The 22,967-nt window shown below is 45.3% G+C and overlaps 2 protein-coding genes across 2 annotated transcripts in view; both read right to left on the bottom strand.

The window, feature by feature from the left end:
- Window positions 1–6,232: 6,232 nt before the first annotated feature.
- LOC123049561 (VAN3-binding protein) lies at window positions 6,233–8,723 on the bottom strand. Its single transcript, XM_044472461.1, has 7 exons — window positions 8,391–8,723; window positions 8,220–8,300; window positions 8,058–8,120; window positions 7,448–7,820; window positions 7,169–7,351; window positions 6,977–7,087; window positions 6,233–6,893 (listed from the first exon to the last, which is right to left on the bottom strand). Exons 1-7 carry the CDS (start codon window positions 8,598–8,600, stop codon window positions 6,700–6,702), a joined length of 1,215 nt encoding a protein of 404 aa, XP_044328396.1. The 5' UTR covers window positions 8,601–8,723; the 3' UTR covers window positions 6,233–6,699.
- Window positions 8,724–11,003: 2,280 nt separating this feature from the next.
- LOC123055833 (uncharacterized) overlaps window positions 11,004–22,967 on the bottom strand; it is a 117,263-nt gene continuing 105,299 nt past the window's right edge. Inside the window, exon 5 of the mRNA XM_044479675.1 lies at window positions 11,004–13,073. Coding sequence (XP_044335610.1) covers window positions 11,205–13,073 — 1,869 coding nt within the window. The 3' untranslated portion in view covers window positions 11,004–11,204. The remainder of the gene's footprint in view (window positions 13,074–22,967) is intronic.

Raw genomic sequence — 22,967 nt, 5'->3', positions numbered from 1 at the left:
GCACCATGTTACCAGTAGGCTGAACCTCACCTCCTTTTTCAGTGGTATCTTTAGCCCGAGCTTTTTCTTCAACATCAAGAGATGCAATCAGATTTTCAACTGATATCTCCTGTCTCTTATGCTTCAGAGTTGTGGCGAAATTCCTCCATGAAGGAGGCAACTTTGCAATCATGCACCCAGCCACGAATTTGTCGGGTAGAACACATTTAAGGAGTTCAAGTTCCTTCACAATGCACTGTATCTCATGAGCTTGTTCAACCACAGAACGGTTATTCACCATCTTGTAGTCATGAAAACTCTCCATGATGTACAGTTCACTGCCTGCATCTGTTGCACCGAATTTTGCATTCAGTGCATCCCACAGAATTTTTCCGTCGTTTATGTGCATGTACACATCACACAGACGGTCAGCAAGAACACTCAGAATGCATCCCACAAACATAGTATTGGCTTCCTGGAATTTTCTCCCATCTTCGTCGGTTATTCCCTCTGGAGCACCAACACTAGCGTGGAAAACTTTCAGAGCAGTAAGCCAGAGCGTGGTCTTCACCTGCCACCTCTTAAAGTGCACACCGGTAAACTTATCCGGCCTCAGTGCATCAGCAAATCCAGCCATAGTTAACTCAGGAAATTGCCTACAATTAGGTTTTTGGATTGATGGAATATTAGGCAAGTTCATGATTAATTCCAGTAAATAATTCATGACTAGAAGAGATACTAGCATGCAATAATCTAGCAAACTAGAAGAACAGCAAGACATGCATAACAGCAGCAAACACGTAACAATAGCTGTAGAAACAGACATGAACAGAGGATGTTGGACGTACTGATCGTTAGCTATTATGGGTGCGACAGTGTTGATGACGATGTTGGCGACGATCTGCTGCTGACGGCGATGAATACGACGATGAGTAGCACCGCCCGACTTGGACGGAAGACGACCCGTGATGACGAATTTGAGCAGTCGCGCACAGCGCTTCCCAAAAACCTAATTCGTCCTCTCCCGGTGCAGGATCGCAAAGACGAACGGTTCCGGAGACCTGCTCTCCCACGCGCCGATGCACGCCGGCGTTTGGGATGGAGTAGACTACGATGGCGGCGCAAGTTGTGAGATGAGGCAAAACCCTAGGTGTTTTTCGGTGTGTCTCTGGCCACAGCCGGTAGCTGTATATATATTAGGACCAGAGGAGGTATTGTGTCGCGACCACAATCGCAAACCGACTCGGTTTCTAATTCGTATACTTACCGGACAAGAAATCAAAAACTTGTCTGCCAAGACATAAAAATAAAACGGCAAAAGGAAGCTGCGCTCCTGCAAGGAGACGGACCGGATTTCGGCGGACCATTCACGCGCATGTCGCATGCTCGCCCCGCCCCGCCCCGGCCAGGCGAGGCGAGCGAGCGCGCGCGTGTGGTTTTCCCTTTCTCTTCTCACACACCACTTAGAGTGGTGGAGAGAACCCACTATATAAAGAGGTCCAACTCTTCTTCAACTTCCAAGGTGGGACTAAACTTAGCACCACCACTTGCCATTTTACACATGGGCTTTGAGATTTCAGAAATTGCTATGGGCCTAGCCCATTAATTCTAACACTCTCTTCTCCGTCTGGATGACGAAAGACCGTTGCTGACGGAAGAAAGGTGATTAGCATGCAAGAGTTTGAGGCTACTACCATGTTTAGTACGTATGGCGAAAACCACTAATCACATGTCTGCATGGTGTGTGTGTGTGTGTGTTTGGGGGGGGAGCACTAATGAAAACATGCTACCATTTGACGGAAGTTACACGACGTGTGCTAGGAGTACTAGTCATGTCCTAGTTGCCTTTCATGCGTTCGCGCTTTGCGGATGCTGCGGTGTTTGGTGGAGTTTTTTTAAGTTAATAGAGATAAATATTGAAGATATAGTGTTGGATGGCCGGCTTACCTATCCGTGCGTGGGGTCGGCGTTGTAGATGTCCTTAAAATCCTTTGATTCATAACATTGAATCTTATAGGATTTTTTCCTAAGAAATCATGGTACTTCATTTCATATGAGCATCCACTTCAATATTTTTTACAATCTCTTTGTTTTTCCGTGACATCAACATTTTATACTAGTCCTATAAAATTAAAATGGACATAAGAACGATAATCAGGGGTCAACCACGGCTCCATTTTCATTAACAAAAGAAACCAAACCCAACGGTGCAAGATCCCAACGTATACAGGTTCAGACTCAAAACCAAGAAAACAACAATATCACAATATATAGCAACCATCAGGGCACGCATGCCTCAGCTCACCGGCCAAAAAATACAACATGGATAACATCATCTTCTTGCGGGGTCTGCTTTAGATACTCAACTGCACTCCTGCCTACCATTTGGCATGGATGGTGAGCTATCTTAAAAACAATGAAAAAACTGCACTCCTCCCTCCATGTACAACATTTCTAACTGCAGCTCTCCAGGAAACAGAGTCAAACCAGCTCTTGCATTTAATCAGTCTGGTTCCATGGCAAAAGGTTCTTTCAGTCTCTTCCGCGGTAGGTTCCAAAAATTCAGCAATTGACCACTAGAGATCCTTGAATTGTTTTATTCAATCCCTAGTAGATAACAAGAGATTAGGCCTAACACCTATTTCAAAAAAACCCAGGTACATCTATTAAAGACCATTGAATTCCTACCCCCATAAAACTACAGATGTAATCACATATAAATGCAGAGATCTTTTTTCACAAAGCCATAGCTTGGCAACAGACTCAAAGTTATAGATAGAAATATCAAAAATATTTTCTACTTCGATCCAAATCATTCTAGCTACAAAACATTCAAAGAAAAGGTGGAACACTTGACTCAATCTCAGTATAGTGGATGCACTCGAGCGCTTTAGCTATTCCACATTTCTTAAGGTTGTCATAAGTCATGATATTATTTTGTGAAAACAACCAGAGGAAACCCCAGATCCTAGGTGGCACCTTGATACTTCAGACTCCCGACAAGAACACATGTTGCATTCCTCTAAAATTAAATACAACGAGTAAAACCCTTTAGATTCATATTGCCGGATTAAAGAATCTTCACAATCACTAAAGGAAGTGAGTTTCAGGATATTCACTAGATCAAGCAATTGAAGCCTAAGTAAGTTCCCAACCATCCCAAAGATCAGTAATTGTTTTGTTCTTCTCATAACTAAGTAGTATACGTCCTAAAATTCAGTGGCAAGAGTGGCATTGCCATACCTAGTATCTTCCTAGAATCTAATCAATCTACCATTATCAAGAAACCATCTGTAACCCACTCTAACAACCTGAAAAACCCACATAAAGCTCTTCCAGAATTGGAAGGGTGATTATCATGAGAGCAACAAATATTAATATTCCTAGTGTTATCTTTACTATCTACTATCTTCCTGCAAAGGGACCCCTCCCCATCCATGTATCCTTTCATCCAAGAACCCACTAAACATATGTCCATGTCCTGCAAATTAGGTATACCCATGCCGCCCTATTGCTTCTTCATATAGATAGAAAGCCAATTGGCAAGGTGAATCTTATGAGCACCTTCACTATCACTCCATACGCGGTTAGTCATATGAGAGTTAAATTAACCCAGATCCCTTTTAGGGAACTTAAAATAGTTAACAAATACAAAGGAACACTAGCTAAGTAAGATCTAATTAAAGTATTTTTTTCTAAGTAAGGGAGGAGCTTTCCTCTCCAACCCGCAATTTTAGCTAAAACTTTATCAAAGATCTTCTCTACTAAGCTTGTAAAAATGTAAAGGAATCCCTAGATACTTGATAGGGAATTCACCTAGTACACATTGAAAAATGTGTACAAAGGGATTCAACTCATTAGACTCCACGTTAATGGGAACTAAAGCACTCTTTATGATAGTTAATCCTCATCCCTGAAACTTGTTCAAAACAAATCGAAATCCATTTAAGGTTAAGTGCTACCCTACTATCATTCTCCAGGAAGAGTAGGGTATCATCTACATATTGGAGACACATGATCGCACCACTACTAACTAGATTACAACATAACCCCCTAATCAACCGTGCTTGAGAACCTTTGACCAACATCCTAGAGAAAACATCCACAACTTGATTAAAAAGGGGAGGGGACAGGGGATCCCCTTGTCTCAAACCTTTTCCAGTAAGGAAAAAAATCACTCTCCTCTCCATTCAACTTGACTCCAATAGACATTTTGGGTTAAACTTAATCCAACCCAACCATCTAGGCCCAAACCCTCTAAGAGGAAGCACCTCATAAAGCAAATCTGAGTAGCTTTTTCATAATCAATCTTAAAAACTAAACCTTGTTGACCAGAAGAGTACAACATGTACAATCTCATGGGCAGTAACCACCCTCTCAAGTATGTACATGCCTCTAATAAAGGTAGATTGGAATTCAGAGATCAATCTACCAATAAGAAGAGCTAACCTATTTGTAAGAACTTTAGCAAAGATCTTAAAACAACAATTTAATAAACTAATGGGCCTGAATTTATTCATAGTCCTAGACTCATTTTCTTTTGGTATCAAGGTAATCATGGCAAAGTTTAGTCTATATAGATCCAAATCATCATTGTACCAAGCATTGAACATCCTAATTAAGCCACTCTTAACTAGATCCCAATATACTTGGAAGAACAAGAAAGGGAGCCCATCAGAGCCAGGGGCCCCATCTGAGTAAGAACCCAAAATAGCATCCTTGATCTCTTCTTCAGACAATTTGGCTTCTAACATTATATTTTCTTCCTGAGTAACTTTCTTAGAACCCCTATTAAAATCCTCCCCAAGATTAATATTAGGTCTAGGCACCCATCTAAACAAAGATTTGTAATAGTCTACAACAATCTTGTGCATTCCTATGTTATCAAGGACCATCGACACCATCCAAAACACGTATAAGTTTCTTTCTTCTTCTCTAACTAGAAATATCCAGTATTTCTACCCCCCTTAAGAATTTCTCTGTCCCTAGACCACTTCCGAGATTCAATCTCTTCCACCCGCCAAACTTCATGAAGCTCTCTAAAAAATACTATTCATCCTATCTTTCTGATCATCAGAGAGTTCTTGAGATTCAACTTTAATATCTAAACTATCATATTCTATCATAAGCTCATTCTTATTTTTCCTAAGGAAAGCCTCTATATTCCCATTCCACACTTTAGCCAACCTCCTAAAGGTCCTATGTTGTCAAACATCAACATGTTTTTTTCAAGTGGGCATGCCCCTCTAATCATGTATTTTTCCTATTCCCGAGTTCCGAGAATCCTACAAATCAAAGAGGGCTTAGAGTAATAGAATCCATAGATTTTTTCTTATGTTGGTTTAATTTGTATGATTATATGGTATAGAATTTTCTCCTAAGAAAAATTGTTTCATAGGATAATTTTCATCCACCCAAACCTCGTGCCAATAATTTTTGGTTTTTGGTGCAATCAACTCAAACCTCTGGTGGGAACAAAATCTTGTAGCAGCGTGCATATCTTTTGCTCTTAAGTTTTTGCAATTTCGCAAATCAAAGTGGGCTCTAGTAGATTCTTCATACTCCTCCATACTTTAAAAGGACTATCAAAATTAAAAAAACGTGTTAAAAAAATTAACACACTATTCTATCCCTACAAATTATAGAGAGTCATGTAAAAACACCCACTTAGACTTCTTTTTTTAAAATGGAACCACTTAGACTTTAAATTTAGAGGTAGAGGGGCAAATATAGAGCCTCTCTATCTTGTGGTTTTGGGAGGTAGTAAATTTCAGCTCTCTATGCCCCATTTTAAGTGCGTCATCGACATTGTCAGCTCACATACGTCACCTTCAGGCGCTAGCTGAGGCCACATGGCTACCATGTTAACCCAGTGACCGATTTTCGGCCGCCTAGCGCCCCCTCCCCTCCACTGAGCTCCACGTGGTTGTCGACCTCCCCATCTGGCACCGTCACTGGCTCGATTGCGCGACCTCCTGCTCCACTGGGTGCAACTGGTTGGATGGGGCAAGTATATGAAGAGAAAATACTCCCTCCGTTTCTAACTATAAGCCTTTTTAGATATTTCAATACATACTACATATGGATGTATATAGATGTATTTTAGAATGTAGATTCACTCATTTTGCTCCATATGTAGTCCATATTGAAATCTCTAAAAAAGCTTATATTTAAGAACGGAGGGAGTATACCCCATTAACAGTGTCACATTAAAAAAAAGTGGACACTTTAGTTTAGAGAGTCTGATTTTTTTAGGACAATACAAATATGATGCTGGCATATACTCACCATTATGAACGCATATCTTCAATGAGTTGGTTCCACCACAAGTAACCTAACCATTTGATTTTGGAGGGCACTCGAAATACTCTATCTTTTTGAGAGTCTGCCCATTTGCTAGAGTTGCTCTGGTGCATTTTCTAGAAACAATACAAACACAAATGTTTGCGTACACTCATCCCTTATGACCGAAGGTAGTATCCACACTCTATTTTTGCGAGCACCTCTTAAAGACCGAGCCAACAAATTTTAAAATTGACAAAGTCACCACATCAAGAGGCTAAATTTAGTTACACATCAATCTGGGAGGGGATTAAAACCAGAAGCGTGAGATCTGAAATCGAACACATGTACACGTACGACCCCTTTGTTACTTCCGGTCGCGCACGTACGTCAGTGGATTGGATTCGATCGGTCGGCAGTGGCGGGATCGATCGATGGTTAATTGCGCATGGTGATGGCGGTGGAGGAGGTGAGCATGTGCGTCACGGTGGTGACCCACCTCTTGTACACGGCGTAGTCGTCGGCGCGGAGCTCCACCTTGCCCCTGCTCGTCCTCACCTCCACCGGGTACGTCGCGTCCTCCTCCCGGCTCGCCTTCTCCGGCGCGCACGGCCGGACGTCCTCCACCACGCCTGCCGACGTACCAAACGTGTTGAAAGAATTAAGAAAAGGGAAAGGGTGTTCGATCTTCATGCAACTCCTGGTATTTGCTTACATTCTTTGGCGTTGGAGAAGGCCTGCATGACCAAGTTCATCTTCTTGATCCGGAGGACGACCTTGCCGTTCCTGTCCGTGGCGGCGGACACCGTGTGCAGCTTCCACTTCCCTGCACGTACGGCAACCGGTCATGGCACGACATGCACGACGTACGTTGGGTAACTGATGCGACGTACGGCGGCCGGCTTACCGTCCGGCATAGCGACGAACAACTCGTCGCCCTTGGCCAGCGCCGCCTTGGACCTCGCGTAGTTGAAGTCGAAGTCCAGGTCGTCCTGCCACGGCGCCGTGCCACCCTGGTCCGCCCTCTCGCCCTGCCCATGCCCGCCGCTGCCCCCGCGCCTTCCTCGCAGCGCCGCCGCGCCGCGCAGTGCTGTCAATTCAACGCGCAAAGAAATGATCTCGTGATCTGAATTCTTTGGAACCATGTCACATCTCGAAACGTCTCCGGCCGGTCGAGAGGGCTTACAGGTGGCGGCGGCGGCGGTGAGCGTGATCACGTTGCTGGCGTCCGTGGCTGCCACGGCGGCGTTGACGGCCGCGGCGACCTGGTCCCGCGTGGCGCCCGCGGCCTCGGCCACCTTCGCGCACTGCGCCGCCACGAGCGCGGCCGCCGATGCCACCGCCGTCTCCCTCATCGACGCCGACGCCGAGCCGCGCGCCGCCGGCGCGGAGTTCTCCGCGGCGATGGCGGCGAGCACGGCCGCGACGCCCGCGACGGACACCGCGGCGTGGACCTCGGCCTTGTGCAGCCGCGCCTCCTCCTTGCGCTTCTGCTTCCGCTCCTTGACCCACTTCTTGAGCGAGATGCCGCTCCATGGCGCCGCCATCTTGCGCGGGAGCTGCGTCCACACGCACCAGGTTCAAATATTTAAGATCCAGCAAAATCATGGAAACATATCGTGTGCCATTTAAATCTCCTCGATCCGCGCGTTAATTGGAAATCAATCAACAAACCATTTGCTATCTGGCTTCTTCTACTGCACGATTCGTTCCATTTGCATCACGATCACGTTTCGTTTTTGCAAAGAGCAAATCGTGCTAATTAAACCTGCCGGCTCCTAAATCCTTTCACTCACCCATTTCTTCTTGTTGTCGTAGTCCAGCTCCGGGTGAATGGCCTTCTGCAGCCATATCCATGACTGAAAAAACACCGCCAAAAGGCACACAGTTAACACCATCAGGCTATACTAAAGCTTGCACATACACCATGAACATCCATGGTCGCATCAACTTTGTACCTTCAGATCTTCGTATTTCCATTGCGGCTGCGCCGCGCCACCGAAGCCGCTGTCGTCAACAACCAAGCTACGATCATTCCTCTGCAAAACCACCCGGCGCATCCATATCCTGAGTGTGATCTCCTGACAAAATGTTATTTGCTACAGTACACTGAAGTTACCTACACTTACCTGCAGCTGCGACAGGTCTCTCCTATCATCATCAAGCCCCATGACAGGGTGCTCCACCAGCGCCAGCGAGCGATCCTCCTCCTTCGGACCCGTCTGAAGAACCTGGATCGCCGAGCTGCACCACGCGCTCGACAGCAGGTCCATCGGCTCCTCCGACGGCGGCGGCTCTTCACGCACGATCGCCATCAGGCCTCTGTGATCCGGCTCCATGCCAGCAGCTAGTTCCACCAGAAGTTAGCAACTGATCAGAGATTTATACAGGACAGGGATGTGTTTTGATCTTTGGTGGTTGTGCAGGGGCAGCTTCCCACCTGCAGCCGAATAGAATGCCTTGGCAGGAACCAGATCCTCCATCAGTTCACTAGGATAGCTCCAACCACTTTAGTCCAACTTTTAGCTGTAAAAAAACTTAAACAAGACAGGTGTCACAGAGAGGCAGTGAGTTTAATACCCCCAAACACTGATTAAACAAGCGTGTTAGTGGGCTTTTGGGGGGAATAAGAGTGGGGTAAATCATTAGCTTCACCCATTCATGCTTTAGCTGCACACAAAGAAGATGGAATCAAAATGGGGGGCCTCAGAGCCTTTATCGTAGAAAAACATCGGCATAACCGTCCTTAAACATTCGGGGAGTCTTAGTACGCACTTTGGCGCTGGATTTCATACTTGAACCGATTTAAAAATTGGAACTATGCTGCAAAGAGGGGGTACTTAGGTTTTCCTGGGTCCAATGGTCCCATCTATTCTACTGATAATCAGAGGCTTCTGTGAGAGAACATGCCATGTTTGGAGATTGGGTTGCCACTGCTGCAGAAGAAAATTGGGAAAAGGCAGCAGGATGAGGGTGTCCTCCAGAAGATGCTACAGAACTTTCCTAGCATCATTGCCATGCGTGCAATACTGCAATGCTGGAGCAAAGACGTACACTGTATGGGTCACTGACCGTAGAGCTGCAGTGTCGTATCCCGTAGCGGCAGAACGCGAGAATCTAGTGGAATGTTCAGTGAACTGGGATTCAGTCTCTCATGCTGTAGCATAAATTCTGTTAACAAAATATGCAAGTCAGGATATTAGATATGAGCTAATTCTCACAGGAAGCCGGGGGAATATTACTATATATGGTGTAGAGCTGTAGATAGCCTTGAAATTCTTCAGTTCTGAAGTATCAGTGTACTATGGCGTCAATGTTGTTATATACTCCCTCTGTAAACTACTCCCTCCGTTCCTAAATACTTGTCTTTCTAGGCATTTCAAATGAATATCACATACGGATGTATGTAGACATATTTTAGAGTGTAGATTCACTCATTTTACTCCGTATGTAGTCACTTGTTGAAATGCCTAAACGCTCTTATATTAGTTTATGGAGGGACTAGTTTTGAGTTTTGAAGTCAATGAGTATTGACAACTCTTAACTCAGTGTGTGCTGGTTCAACAGAAAATCAGCATATCAAGCAGAAGGTGCTGATGCCCCCTGCAACCACTTGCTTGCAGCTACAGGGCCATAGCCTTTCCCATTTTGGAATAATGAGCTTTGGCACATAGCAGGAGGGAATTTCATTAACTGTTGAATCATTAGCCATCAGCTCCTCAAGAAGTTGCAGCATGGTTTGCAGTAGGAATAGTGCTTGCAGGTCATCCAAAACAGAGCTGCCATTGGTGAGGAATAGTTGAGCAACTCCCAACATCGCTTCTTCAAAAGGTGAGTAAGACTCCAGTGAGGGGCAGCAGTTTCTCATTGCTGGTTGGTGTAATAATCAACATCTTAAAGCAAATTTGGTGGCTTAAAGCTTAGATGTGGTGCATGCATCAGGTTAAATCATTTTTTCACTTATTGCCGCCCCCTAAAGAGCATTCCAGCTGAAGCCTCTTAACCATTGTTTATTCTAGCGTCATGTGTAGGCCTTCTAATCCTGTCTGCTGATCATTCACCTTTTGACAAAACTTGAGGGGGATTTTTATATCTCAAGGCAAGGGCCCTTTCGATCATGGGATATCGGTTTGATCGTCGAGCTTTACAACTATTTTTTTTAAATGTAAAGCTGGCTCTGCGGATTCTTGAAGGCTCCCGCAGAATTTTTTTAGGGGAAGCTAAAAATCATGTTAATTTGTCGGCATGGAGTTCTTGTCATGGCTTTTTAGTAGCTTTTGGGAAAGGGGGAATGGTTGCTGGACAATTTTCAGGGCATGTTCAGAATGTCTTCGGGAAAAAGAAAAGTTGCTAGATGGCTAAAACTTCACATTCAGCTGAGATCAGATCAGCCATTATTTTACCTGAGTTAAACACTTAATTGCCAATTTTTTGAGAAATTTATGAATCTTTGCATTTATATGTGTAAGCAGATTGCCTAGAACAGTCACCCTATAGTTTAGCAGCATCGCCTTGATGCCCAGTTTGCTGTAGGCCTTTGTGGCTGTCTATTCTTATGAGTTTTGGTTGGGCATTCTGTTTTTTTGTTGATTATACAGAGGAGCAAGTGATATGGAAATAACTCCATACTCGTCACATTAGATAGTAACAGTTGTTATAATAACCAAACCAAGAAAAATCAACCCCAGACTCAGAACTAAGCCATAGTGCCATACTCCAACTTCACTGGGGAGAACCCAATATATCAGAAACATTAGCTTCAAATTTCATTAAAAACTTTTGCAGGGGAAGAATTACATGACTTGTGTATTCCCTAGGGTCAGAACTGCAGAGAGATCAACACCCCTAAATATGGCTAAATATTGTAAATAACCAAGGAAGATACTTCTTCAGAACCTTGTTTGTGCAGTCTCTGCAATTCTCCAGTTGCTGAAATTTTGAAGCTAAACTATCTCTCCATCAATAATTTGGTGTCTCATCAGAACAATTTCCTTGACAAGATTCCTGTAAGTGAATGGCCGGACGGCCGCCCTCAGGAAGAGCCCTGGAGGGGGCTCGCGCTTCACTCTGACCAGCGCACTTCTGCTCCTTGCACTTTCTTGCTGTACCAGCTTCACCTCATCCTCCTCGGCCTGCTCCTGCTGCATAATCATTGTGTTTGAAGTTCTCATTTGCGATTCCATATCTTTCTGCTGTTGCATTTGCCGCTTATTATACTCGTATGATTTCTCAACCCTGTCCTTGACCAGTTTCTCCATTTTATCAGAACTTTTCATCGCTTTATCCCATTGCTCGTCCCAGTAGTCCTCATTCTCCTCACTACTTTCTATTATTTCATCTGCTTCCACCTCTTCACTGACGTCGACCACTTCCTCATCTTCATAATCGTCATCCTCAGTATCATCAATCACATCAACCTCCTCATCCTCAACCCAATCAATGACCTCACTTCCAGTCTCATCACCACCCTCATCGTCACTCTCATCAGGCGCATCACACCCAAGCTCCATCTCCTCTAGCTTCACTTTCCATTCCTTGGTGTACGGGTGGAGTAGCTCCATGGGATGGTTTGTGAGCAAGAACTCCAGACAGCGTGACTTGTCCGCCTCACTCAGCTTCGAGTATGCATTTACAACATCATCCACATAAGACTTCGGGCTTGCCTTCACAATCCTGCAAAGGCCACCAAAGTAGGTCGTCTGAATGACCCTGCCATCCTGCTCAAGGTCAAACAAGAACTGGTTCTCGGTTGAGGGATCAACCAACGGGCGGAGCCGGCTGAAGAATTCCTCCTGTGGCTCGAACCTCGACTGGTACAGTGGTCGCTTGACATATAGGATGTCAGGGCGCGTCCAGGCCGCGCAGCGCGTGATCAGCTCGCGTGTCGAGTTACCAAACCGGCCCATGAGGCTCCACTTATCCAGCCGCTGGTCCTTGCTGGCCTGGACGGCGACCTCGGCCGAGAGCGTCCACTGCTGCCATGGTGGCTCGTCGGGGCGCCACCTAGGGTGCCGCACGAAGACCCAGTAGTACCGGAAGCCAACGGCATCATCAAGCTCGTTGAGACGGTGGGAGAATTGGTTGGACATCTCGAACTGCTCGTTGCGGTCCCATTCGTCGTGGTCGGCCACCTCGGACATGAGGGAGACGCGGTCGTCGGAGAAGCGGCCGCGGATGGGCGGCCCCACGACGATGCCGCGCCAGGAGTAGGGTCCGAAGGCGCCGAACCTGTACCAATCGTGCGGGTGGCGGAGGCGCGGGTCGTCGGGCCCGTCCATGAAGCGGACGGAGCGGTCGTAGCCGAGGCCGATCATCTCGAGCTCCTCGTCGGTGAAGGCGTCGGCCTGGCCCGAGGCGGCGCGGCGCTTCCGGCGGTAGAAGGCGTTCTCGGAGAGGCGGCGGCTGCGGCGCTTGGCCTTGGACTTAGCCTCGCGCCGCACGTCGCCGCCGCCCTCGATGCGGCCGCCGGCGGGCTTCTTCTTGCTGCGCCCGGCGCGGGCCACGGTGGAGGGGGGCTCCGGAGGGGCCGGGGCCGGGGGCGGGCGCGGAGGCGGGGTCGGGGAGGAGGGGAAGGAATAGAGGGCGGGGTCGGAGGAGGAGGCATGGATGGCGGCGACGGAGCTGCGCTTGCGCCTGGGGCAGGCGAGGGGTGGGGAATCTGGGCGGAAGGGGGAAGAGGTGGCGAGGAGGAGGCGGTGGCCGGAGCAGTGGCGGCTGCGGTGGAGGAGGCGAGGGGATTGCGGGGGTTTGGGGTAGGGGAAGGGGGTGGCCACGCCGGTCGGCATGGCTGGCTGGGGCTTTGGGTTTTGGACCTGTCGGAGTTGGAGATTTTCTTACCTTCATTTTCCCCTCACTGTGCGAGATGGACTGGAAAGTTGGGCTTGAGCAGCCGATCTAGCCCACGAAGATTCGGCTTTACCACCAGATGGCCGGCCCATGAGCAGGTAAGGTCCCTACACAAAGGTGCTACTTTTTTTTGAGACAAAAACAAAGGTGCTACTTTTTCGTACAGTGGACAAGATAAAACTATGGATCATTTATTACTAGACTAGAAGGGTAACACTGGTTTCGCCGCGCCGTTCTTCACTCGTGGGATTAATTCTTTTATATCTAATAGATTATTGCAATCAATTTTTATTTTATTTTATCTGTGTTAGCTTGGGTTTTAATTATGTTATGGAGGTGTTTTTCTGTCCGTATATCGTCCGGGTTGCTCTCAGAGACAGTATTTGTTCGAGAAGAGAATGGAGCGGTTTGGTGCGTTTGTGGTGTGTTTACACATTGCGACCTTGGTGGTGGTTGTTTAAGCCTCTTGGGCGCTTCTATTCCAAGCTGAAACAGTAGAATTGTTGTTATAACGCTCGCAAGAGGAGCCCACGAAACTCTCACTTGCTCAGCTTGACTCTTTGCTCCTCTTGTGCATTTAATATTTTTTCAGTCTCCCAATTATTAGCTCAGAAAAGCGGTTATCTTTTTTTATTTGAAAAAGTTTGTTAAACTAAAAGGAGTTCAAGGATTATAAAAAATACAAATTCAAAAGCCATGAATTTTAGAAAATATTCATGAATTTAAAATATATTTATGGACTTAAAAATATTTGTAAATTAAATAAGTTTTCAGATTTGAAAAATGATCACAAAGAGTAAAAATGATCCTAAACCTTAAAAATATCTATGAATTTAGTAAATATTAGTGAACCCGTTTTTTTTGAAAGTTTGTATGTTTTTTAATACAAATTTTAATAAGAGCTCATGAATTGAAATGTAAAAATAGAAATAAAACTAAGTAGCACACACCCTTAGAGGTGGGGCCCGCGATCCGACAACCCTCAAAGCACCAGGATGCTTCAAATCATGAGAGCTTAGTATCCCTATAAATAGATGTTCTTCTATCTTGCTAAACTTTTTTAATAATCTAGATATATTATCAAAGTTCATGGAAAGTACAAAGCACATCAAACATAATAAAAATTACATCGAGATTCTGAGACCACCGAACTACCACTACCGCTACCAAAACGAGTTTGCCGGTGCACCGCTGTCGCCGCTACCCTACCGGAGACGGCTTGACCTTGTCGATGACAACCAAGAAGTCTTCATGGACGTGACCCTAAGCACCGACGTCCTGGAGCCATAGTCTTTGTCGTTGGACACTTGAATAGATTTGAAGAACCTGACACAAAATCTCGCCACACGATAAGAAACCCTAACCTCACTGTCCCAAGGAGACAACAATAGTATAAGCCGAAGCTCCGTCTATTACGTCCAAATGGACGAACTCAATGAGGATCGAAGCCCGGAAGACAAACTCAAAGAAGTGTTGGTGCAATATCTGCCTACCTTGTGTTTTGGAGATTGTTGGCAGAAACTGGTATTGACTAATTTGTTTGCTAGTGCATACAAAGAGAAACAGTCCATACAAAGCCGAAGAGAGTGTTGTCTCCGGTGCTAAGTTCGAGAAACTTCACCTAAGTATATCTGCGTTGCAGAGAAGAACGAGTTATATCTGATGAAGTTATATAGACGAGAGGTTTGATGTGAAGGAATTATCCCCTCAAACATTTACTGCTGAAGCGAAGCATATGTTTCGATATGGTCGTCCGAAGAAATTGACTGCAGCAAATGGAAGTCGAAGACAAAGTGAAGACGTAGTATTCATTTCGTTGTTCTTCTTCCACTTATTTGAGTCATAGGACCTCCGTACTATTAAGAGGGGTGTAGGTTCTCGAAGCTTAGATCCGCTGTGATGCTTAGCCAAAACCTATGAAAGTTGCGAGAGAAATCTCTTTGTGTTCCGAGCAAATACTTGCCAGCAAGAGACTGTGATCTTCTTCGCTGCGAGAGATTTGTCTCAGACCGAGGAGTTAGCATTACTTGCTCCGCAAGTAATATTACCGTTGTGCTCAAATCTGACCGTTGGACTCGTGTCGTTCCGCCTTTGGCTGCTCTCGATGTTCAATTTGGTCTTGTCCCATCAGGGAAGGCTACAACTATAAATAGCCACCCCGCTCCAACTTTGTCCGTTGGTTGCTCTGCTTAAGATTTCTGAGAAGATTGATTTGAGCAACCCCTCTCCGAGTGATTTGAGTTTAATATCCACCGAGAGAAAATTAAGAGCCCAAACTTAGATAGTGGTTTAGCATCATAGTGGTTCTGAGTTAGAGTTCTTGTACCTATTACTCTTGAGAGCTGTGCACTTTCTAGACGGATAGGTTTCTGCTCGAGTGTTGAGAGTTGTTGTCTTCACCGAGATAGATCTTCAACAACCAAGAGTGATTGTGGTTCGCGAAGGTCGACCGAAGGTTTGGAGATCGCCGACAAGGATCTACCACGAGTGAAATCAACTGGAGTCTGATCAGCTTCAAGTTGAAGGAGAATAGGGTGAAGAGAGTTTATCTTCCGTGTTAAGTCACAACCCCTCCAACCAGATGTAGCCCTTTGGCAGAAGGGTGAACTGGTCTACCAAATCTCTCTATCGCCATCGAGGACCACTGGTTCAATCTACTTTACTGCAATTCCTTCTGCAGTTGACATCCATGCTCTGTGTCGATAGTTTTTTTCCTGATCTTTATCATCTATCGTAGATTTACTCTCTTATATGCATTTTGTCATTCACATGAGTTAATCTTCGTATCTCATTTCCATTGCTTTTTCTTCGTTCTGTTTAGACATTATCATTTCATACCGTTAACCATCTTGCATATCTCTCACCACCCGCATCATGTTTTTGAAGGAAATATGCCCTAGAGGCAATAATAAAGTTGTTATTTTATATTTCCTTATTCATGATAAATGTTTATTATTATGCTAGAATTGTATTGATCGAAAACCTAAATACATGTGTGAATACATAGACAAACATTGTGTCCCTAGTGAGCCTCTACTTGACTAGCTCGTTGATCAAAGATGGTTAAGGTTTCCTAACCATGGACATGAGTTGTCATTTGATAACGGGATCACATCATTAGGAGAATGATGTGATCGACAAGACCCATCCGTTAGCTTAGCATATTGATCGTCCAGTTTTATTGCTATTGCTTTCTTCATGTCAAATACATATTCCTTCGACTATGAGATTATGCAACTCCCGGATACCGGAAGAATGCCTTGTGTGCTATCAAACGTCACAACATAACTGGGTGATTATAAAGATGCTCTGCAGGTATCTCCGAAGGTGTTTGTTGAGTTGGCATAGATCGAGATTAGGATTTGTCACTCCGAGTATCGGAGAGGTATCTCTGGGCTCTCTCGGTAATACACATCATAAGAAGCCTTGAAAGTCAAGTGACTAATGAGTTAGTTACAGGATGATGTATTACGGAACGAGTAAAGAAAGTTGCCGGTAACGAGATTGAACTAGGTATGAATATACCGACGATCGAATCTCGGGCAAGTAACATACCGACAGACAAAGGGAATAACGTATGTTGTCATAACGATTCGACCGATAAAGATCTTTGTAGAATATGTAGGAGCCAATATGAGCATCCAGTTTCCGCTATTGGTTATTGACTGGAGAGTTGTCTCGGTCATGTCTACATAGTTCTCGAACCCGTAGGATCCTCACGCTTAACATTCGATGACGATTTAGTATTATATGAGTTGTGTGATTTGGTGACCGAATGTTGTTCGGAGTCCCGGATGAGATCAAGGACATGACGAGGAGTCTTGAAATGGTCGAGAGGTAAAGATTGATATATAGGATGATAGTATTGGGACACCGGAAGTGTTCCGGAGTGTATCGGGTATTTATCGGAGTACCCGAGGGGTTACCGGAACCCCCGGGGAGAATATATGGGCCATATGGGCCATGAGAGGGGAGAACACCAGCCCACAAGGGGTGGTGCATGCCCCTAAGGCATGTGGCCAAATTGGAGAAGGAAAAGGGGGGCTTCGGCCCCCCTTCCTTTCTCTCTTCCCCCTTCCCCTTTCTTCTCCGGTGAAAAGGAAAGGGGGCGCCACTTGGGGAAACCCCAAGTAGGATTCGGATCCTACTTAGGGAGCCCCCTGGCTGTCTTCCCTCCCCTGCCACCTATATATATGTGGGGAAGGGGGCACCTAGAATGCACAACATCAATTGTTAGCCGTGTGCGGCAACCCTCTCCACAGTTTACACCCCCGGTCATATTCTCGTGGTGCTTAGGCGAAGCCCTGCGCGGATAACTTCACCATCACCGTCACCACGCCGTCGTACTGACGGAACTCATCTACTTCCTTGACATCTTGCTGGATCAAGAGGATGAGGGAAGTCATCGAGCTGAACGTGTGCAGAACTCGGAGGAGTCGTACGTTCGGTACTTGATCGGTCGGAGCTAGAAGAAGTTCGACTACATCAACCGCGTTGTCAAACGCTTCCGCTTTCGGTCTACGAGGGTACGCGGACATACTCCCCCCCTCGTTGCTATGCATCTCCATGGATAGATCATTGCGTGTGTGTAGAATTTTTTTTGTTTTCCATGCAACGTTTCCCAACAGTGGCATCCGAGCCAGGTCTATGCGTACATGATATGCATGAGTAGAACACAAAGAGTTGTGGGCGGTGATAGTCATACTGCTTACCACCAACGTCTTATTTTGATTCGGCGGTATTGTGGGATGAAGCGGCCTGGACCAACCTTACATGTTCACACACATGAGACCGGTTCCACCGACAGACATGCAACTAGTTTTGCATAAAGGTGGCTGGCGGGTGTCTGTTTCTCCTACTTTAGTTGAATAGAATTTGACTACGGCCTGTCCTTGAAGAAGGTTAAAACAACAAACTTGACGAAACACGGTTGTGGTTTTGATGCATAGGTAAGAACGGTTCTTGCTAGAAGCCCGTAGCAGCCATGTAAAACTTGCAACAACAAAGTAGAGGACGTCTAACTTGTTTTTGCAGGGCATGTTGTGTTGTGATATGGTCAAGACATGATGTGATATACATTATTGTATGAGATGATCATGTTTTGTAAAAGTTATTGGCAACCGACAGGAGCCTTATGGTTGTCTCTTTATTGTATGAAATGCAAACGCCATGTAATTGCTTTACTTTATCACTATGCGTTAGCAATAGTTGTAGAAGCAATAGTTGGCGAGACAACCACGACACAACGATGGAGATAAAGGTGTCGAGCCGGTGATGATGGAGATGATGACGATGCTTTGGAGATGGAGATCAAAAGCACAAGATGATGATGGCCATATCATGTCATATATTTTGATTGCATGTGATGTTTCTCTTTTATGCATCTTATTTTGCTTAGTACGGCGGTAGAATTATAAGATGATCCCTTAACTAAATTTCAAGGTATAAGTGTTCTTCCTGAGTATGCACCGTTGCGACAATTCGTCGTGTTGAGACACCACGTGATGATCGGGTGTGATAGACTGTACGTTCACATACAACGGGTGCAAGACAGTTTTGCACATGCGGAATACTCGGGTTAAACTTGATGAGCCTAGCATGTACAGACATGGCCTCGGAACATTAGAGACCGAAAGGTCGAACGTGAATCATATAGTAGATATGATCAACATAGAGATGTTCACCATTGATGACTACTCCATCTCACGTGATGATCGGACATGGTTTAGTTGATTTGGATCACGTATCATTTAGATGACTTGAGGGATGTCTATCTAAGTGGGACACTGGTACGCATCGGTGCTACACAAATGGTTTTTAATCCATTTCCGCGACATCATTTGGAACCGTTGCTAAGTGAGTGTGGGCGATAGGGGGGTCCTTCCCACACGACCCAGAAACCGTCGGGGATATGCCCTCCTGGCACACACGCTCGGCAAAATGAGGTCATGTGCGACCGGCGAGTGCTCAAATACGGAAATACATACAGGAGAGCTAAAAAATACAATTATACAGGCGAAATTGTTTCCGGTCGCAAGTACATCCCACACAGTCAGTCCCCACTAAACGTTTCCGTTCATATGTACATCCCACACAGTCGCTCCAAGGAAAACGTTCCCGTTCATAGGTACATCACACACAATTTTCCCGTTAAATCGTTTGTGATAGTGTTGCCATTGCACACGATATTAATAATTTTATCGTTTGCGTTATTGAATGCATCACACACGGTGCGTAGAAGAAACTGTGTGGCAAAGGCTGTCCATCACACATAATTTTTATGTGGTAAACGTTTGCGCAAGGTGGCCTAACGCAAACAGTTTTCAAGAGAAAGTCGTGTGTGCAGTGGAGATTAATCGCACACGTAGTGGATCTTAGAAACGTTTCTGATCTCCACGTATATCGTAGACGTTTCGCTTTCGCAAACCGTGTGTAGTGTAATCCCTAATTTAAAAATCACATGTTTTGAATTTGAAAGTAGGCAATCACTTATTTCATATCCAACCATGTTTATTACAAATATAGGTTCAACCACGAATGCATAATTCAATGCACGGGTACATATACTGAAGAACTACAGAAGCACCAAGTAAAGAATGATGAACCACAGTTGTACTAAAGACTGGAAAGAGAGAAGCGAAAGACATTCTGGTTGCTGGAGAAGGTGAAGAGAAATGCCCATATTGTGCCATCCTCCATGCGTAAAACGCGCACGACTCTAGGCCAACCCCTTGTGATGGCTGCCCATCCATCCTTCACTGTCTTCATTAGGACTTCTCGATGCTCATTGTAGTCTGGATGAGATACTTTAACCTTCATTGCGTGTCCACCAATCATGTACTTTGCGAGGTAATCTTGAGTGAACTGCTTCGGGAACCACTGGGAACGAAAAAGATTCAGACATTGTTGTCTAACAACTCATTATGGGCAGTAAAAAGAGAAGGCTGCAGAGTTTGTAGTTACCATCCTACAGCTCACTGTTGTGTTGGATTAGAGCATAAAAATAATTTGCTTGCCACCATTCATATCTTTTTGCTAATAATCCTTATCAGTTTCCTCACTTGATGCTTGTTCATCAATATCTCATTGCCCCATACGCAAAAAGGGTCGATGCGTGGATCCTTGCCAAGGGCATATGTACCTACAAGCATCAAGTCAATATTAGAAGCTAACTAGTGTCCAGGCCTGGATCTATATGCACTACATTATGGAACGACAGGGGGAGTACAAGCCGAGGGATGAAGCTAACCTCGGTGGAAAATGGTGGCCACTCCCATTGTTGTCCTGCATAAGTAGTGGAAAGGCATGATAAGTACAACAACCTCAACATCAAACGAATATAGCAAAGGTAAACAACATCATCTCCAAATGATAGCTTGAATGTGTTGGTTTCAGCATGCTGTTAAAGCAGATATAAAATGGAAGGCAATGTTACCGACAGCAGGCTTAACAGCATGAAATATTGTAATTCAAACTGGTATTGTTGAAAATGAATAGAACGTAGGTAATGCTTAAACATCATACTGGATAAATGTGTAAAACTGGAATAAAGGGCATGTGTTAACTACACCAGGAATAACTGAAACCAAATATAGCCGTTCAAACTGGTATTGATGTAGTCGAGCGGCACAGTTCCGACTTGCACAAAATGAACAACACATTGTGAATGACTGAAATAAACAAGGCATAAATGACCAGTATAACAACCAAATATAGCCATTGAAAACTGGACAGAGTCTCACTGCAACCAACCTATCAAGCAAATACAGATAAACAGGGCATATGCTTGAAAATTGGACAAATGCTCACTGCAACCAATGATGACCCACAAGTATTGCTGGAATTTTGTCTATTTTGGGCCTAGCCTAATAGCAGTTTCAAAAATTCCTAATAAATCCTAGAGGCCCACGCAGCCCATTCGTGCAAGGCAAGAGGTGGAACTAAAGTTTAGTCCCACATTGCTAGTTTAGAGGGATTTGGACCTCTTTATAAGGGAGGTTCTTTCCCCACTTGTATGAGCATGAGAACAAGAGGGACATCCACGCGCGCTCCTCCTCCGCCGCCCGCCTCGCCACACCACTCCTCGTCATGACGCGCCGCGGGTTGCGGGAATGAGCCGAGCCGATGTCTAAATTTTTGCCACGCATGACGGGTATACGAAAGGTCACGCGGAAGCTGAAACGTTTTTTCTGTAGTGGACACTAAATCCGAACGGCTCGCCTCTTTGGCTGAAGTCTGTTCGCTTCGTCTCCCTCGGTTGCTTCACCTCCCATCGTAGCCTGTTCGCCTCCTTCTCTTGTGCCTATATAAGAGAGGTCGCTCCTCTCCAGAGAGACACACCATAAGCTCCTCTTCCTCTCGCCACAAAGTTCCGAGCACTGCACTGCTGCTATGATCTTCCCCATCCTGACTTGCAGTGTGCACCGCAGGTCGGGACAGTAGGCCTCCGAAACTTCACCTTTTGAGTCCTGTACGGGAGAAGGGTGATAAGGTTTTTGGGGAGCGCTCAGCGCGACTACTAACTTCTTCGTCACGGACGCCCCGGACTTCGACGACGACTTCTTCCCTGACGTCGACAACCTCCTCGACGACATGGCCGGTGAGGACACCGACCCCAAGACTGGTGCATCTGCTCCCGTTCTGTACATTCTCATACTCTTTTTGTTAGAGGTTCTGTTACAACTTCTTGCTCTAGTGTCTGTTCTAGATGTGTTCTGTTCTAGTTCATATATACAGATGCTATTTACCTTCTCTCTGTCGATTTGCATGAGTTGTTTTATCTCTGCTATATTAGTCATGCTTTATCTAGTATTTCTATCAATAAAATCATTCGGTAAATTGCTCATATTTCCAACAATCCAAAATCCTTATTATAGGCAATTTACCCCGAGTGGTTTTGCTGCTTCCATGAGACCTCCTATGTTTGAGGGTATCCACGATAAGATGTGGCGCGTGAGAGCAGTCTTATGGTTTCAAACCATGAGTTGCTATGACGCCACTCTTGGCAACCTGAAGGAGAGCTTGATGCTCAACAGGCACAAGCTTTTCAGAAAATGGATACTCTGTTTAAGGCTGCTCTCTTGAGTGTTCTTGGTGAGAACATAGTTGATGCTTATGCGTCAGTTGATAATGGAAAAGATATGTGGGATGCACTCGAGGCCAAGTTTGGGGTCTCGGATGTTGGCACTGAGCTGTACATCATGGAGCAATTCTATGATTACAAGATGACTGAAGAGCGCTCCGTGGTTGAGCAAGCTCATGAGATACAGTCATTTGCTAGAGAACTTGAGCACTTCAGTTGTATGCTACCGGACAAGTTTGTTGCCGGAGGTATCATCACTAAGCTTCCTCCTTCGTGGAGGAACTTTGCTACCTTACTGAAGCATAAGAGACAGGAGTTTTCCGTCCCGGATCTCATTGGCACTCTTGATGTGGAAGAAAAGGCGAGAGCAAAGGACACACGTGCTCGAGGTATTGAGGGAGGATCTAGTGCCAATCTGGTACAGAAGAAGAACTCCCAGCCCCACAAGTTCAAGAACAAGGGCAAGTTTGATGGTAAAGCAAAGTTTGATGGGAAGAACAAGGCTGTGCAACACACGAACTTCAATAAGAAGAATGACAAGAAGAAAGGTGTTTGTCATGTGTGTGGGGATCCTGATCATTGGGCTCCTAGTTTCCCTAATCGCTATGACAAGCGTCATCCTAGGAAAGGCGGCAAGACCGCTAATGTTGTCATTGGAGACACTGACATGAAGGATGCTGGGTATGGTATATTTCCCACTATTCTTTCAGTATGTCATTCTCCTGATTGGTTGATTGACACGGGTGCTAATGTGCATGTATGCGGTGATATTTCCATG

Source organism: Triticum aestivum, chromosome 2D, assembly GCF_018294505.1.
Source record: "Triticum aestivum cultivar Chinese Spring chromosome 2D, IWGSC CS RefSeq v2.1, whole genome shotgun sequence".
NCBI lineage: Eukaryota > Viridiplantae > Streptophyta > Magnoliopsida > Poales > Poaceae > Triticum > Triticum aestivum.
Note: the sequence above shows the minus strand (reverse complement) of the source record. Positions and strands in the feature narration are given on the sequence as shown.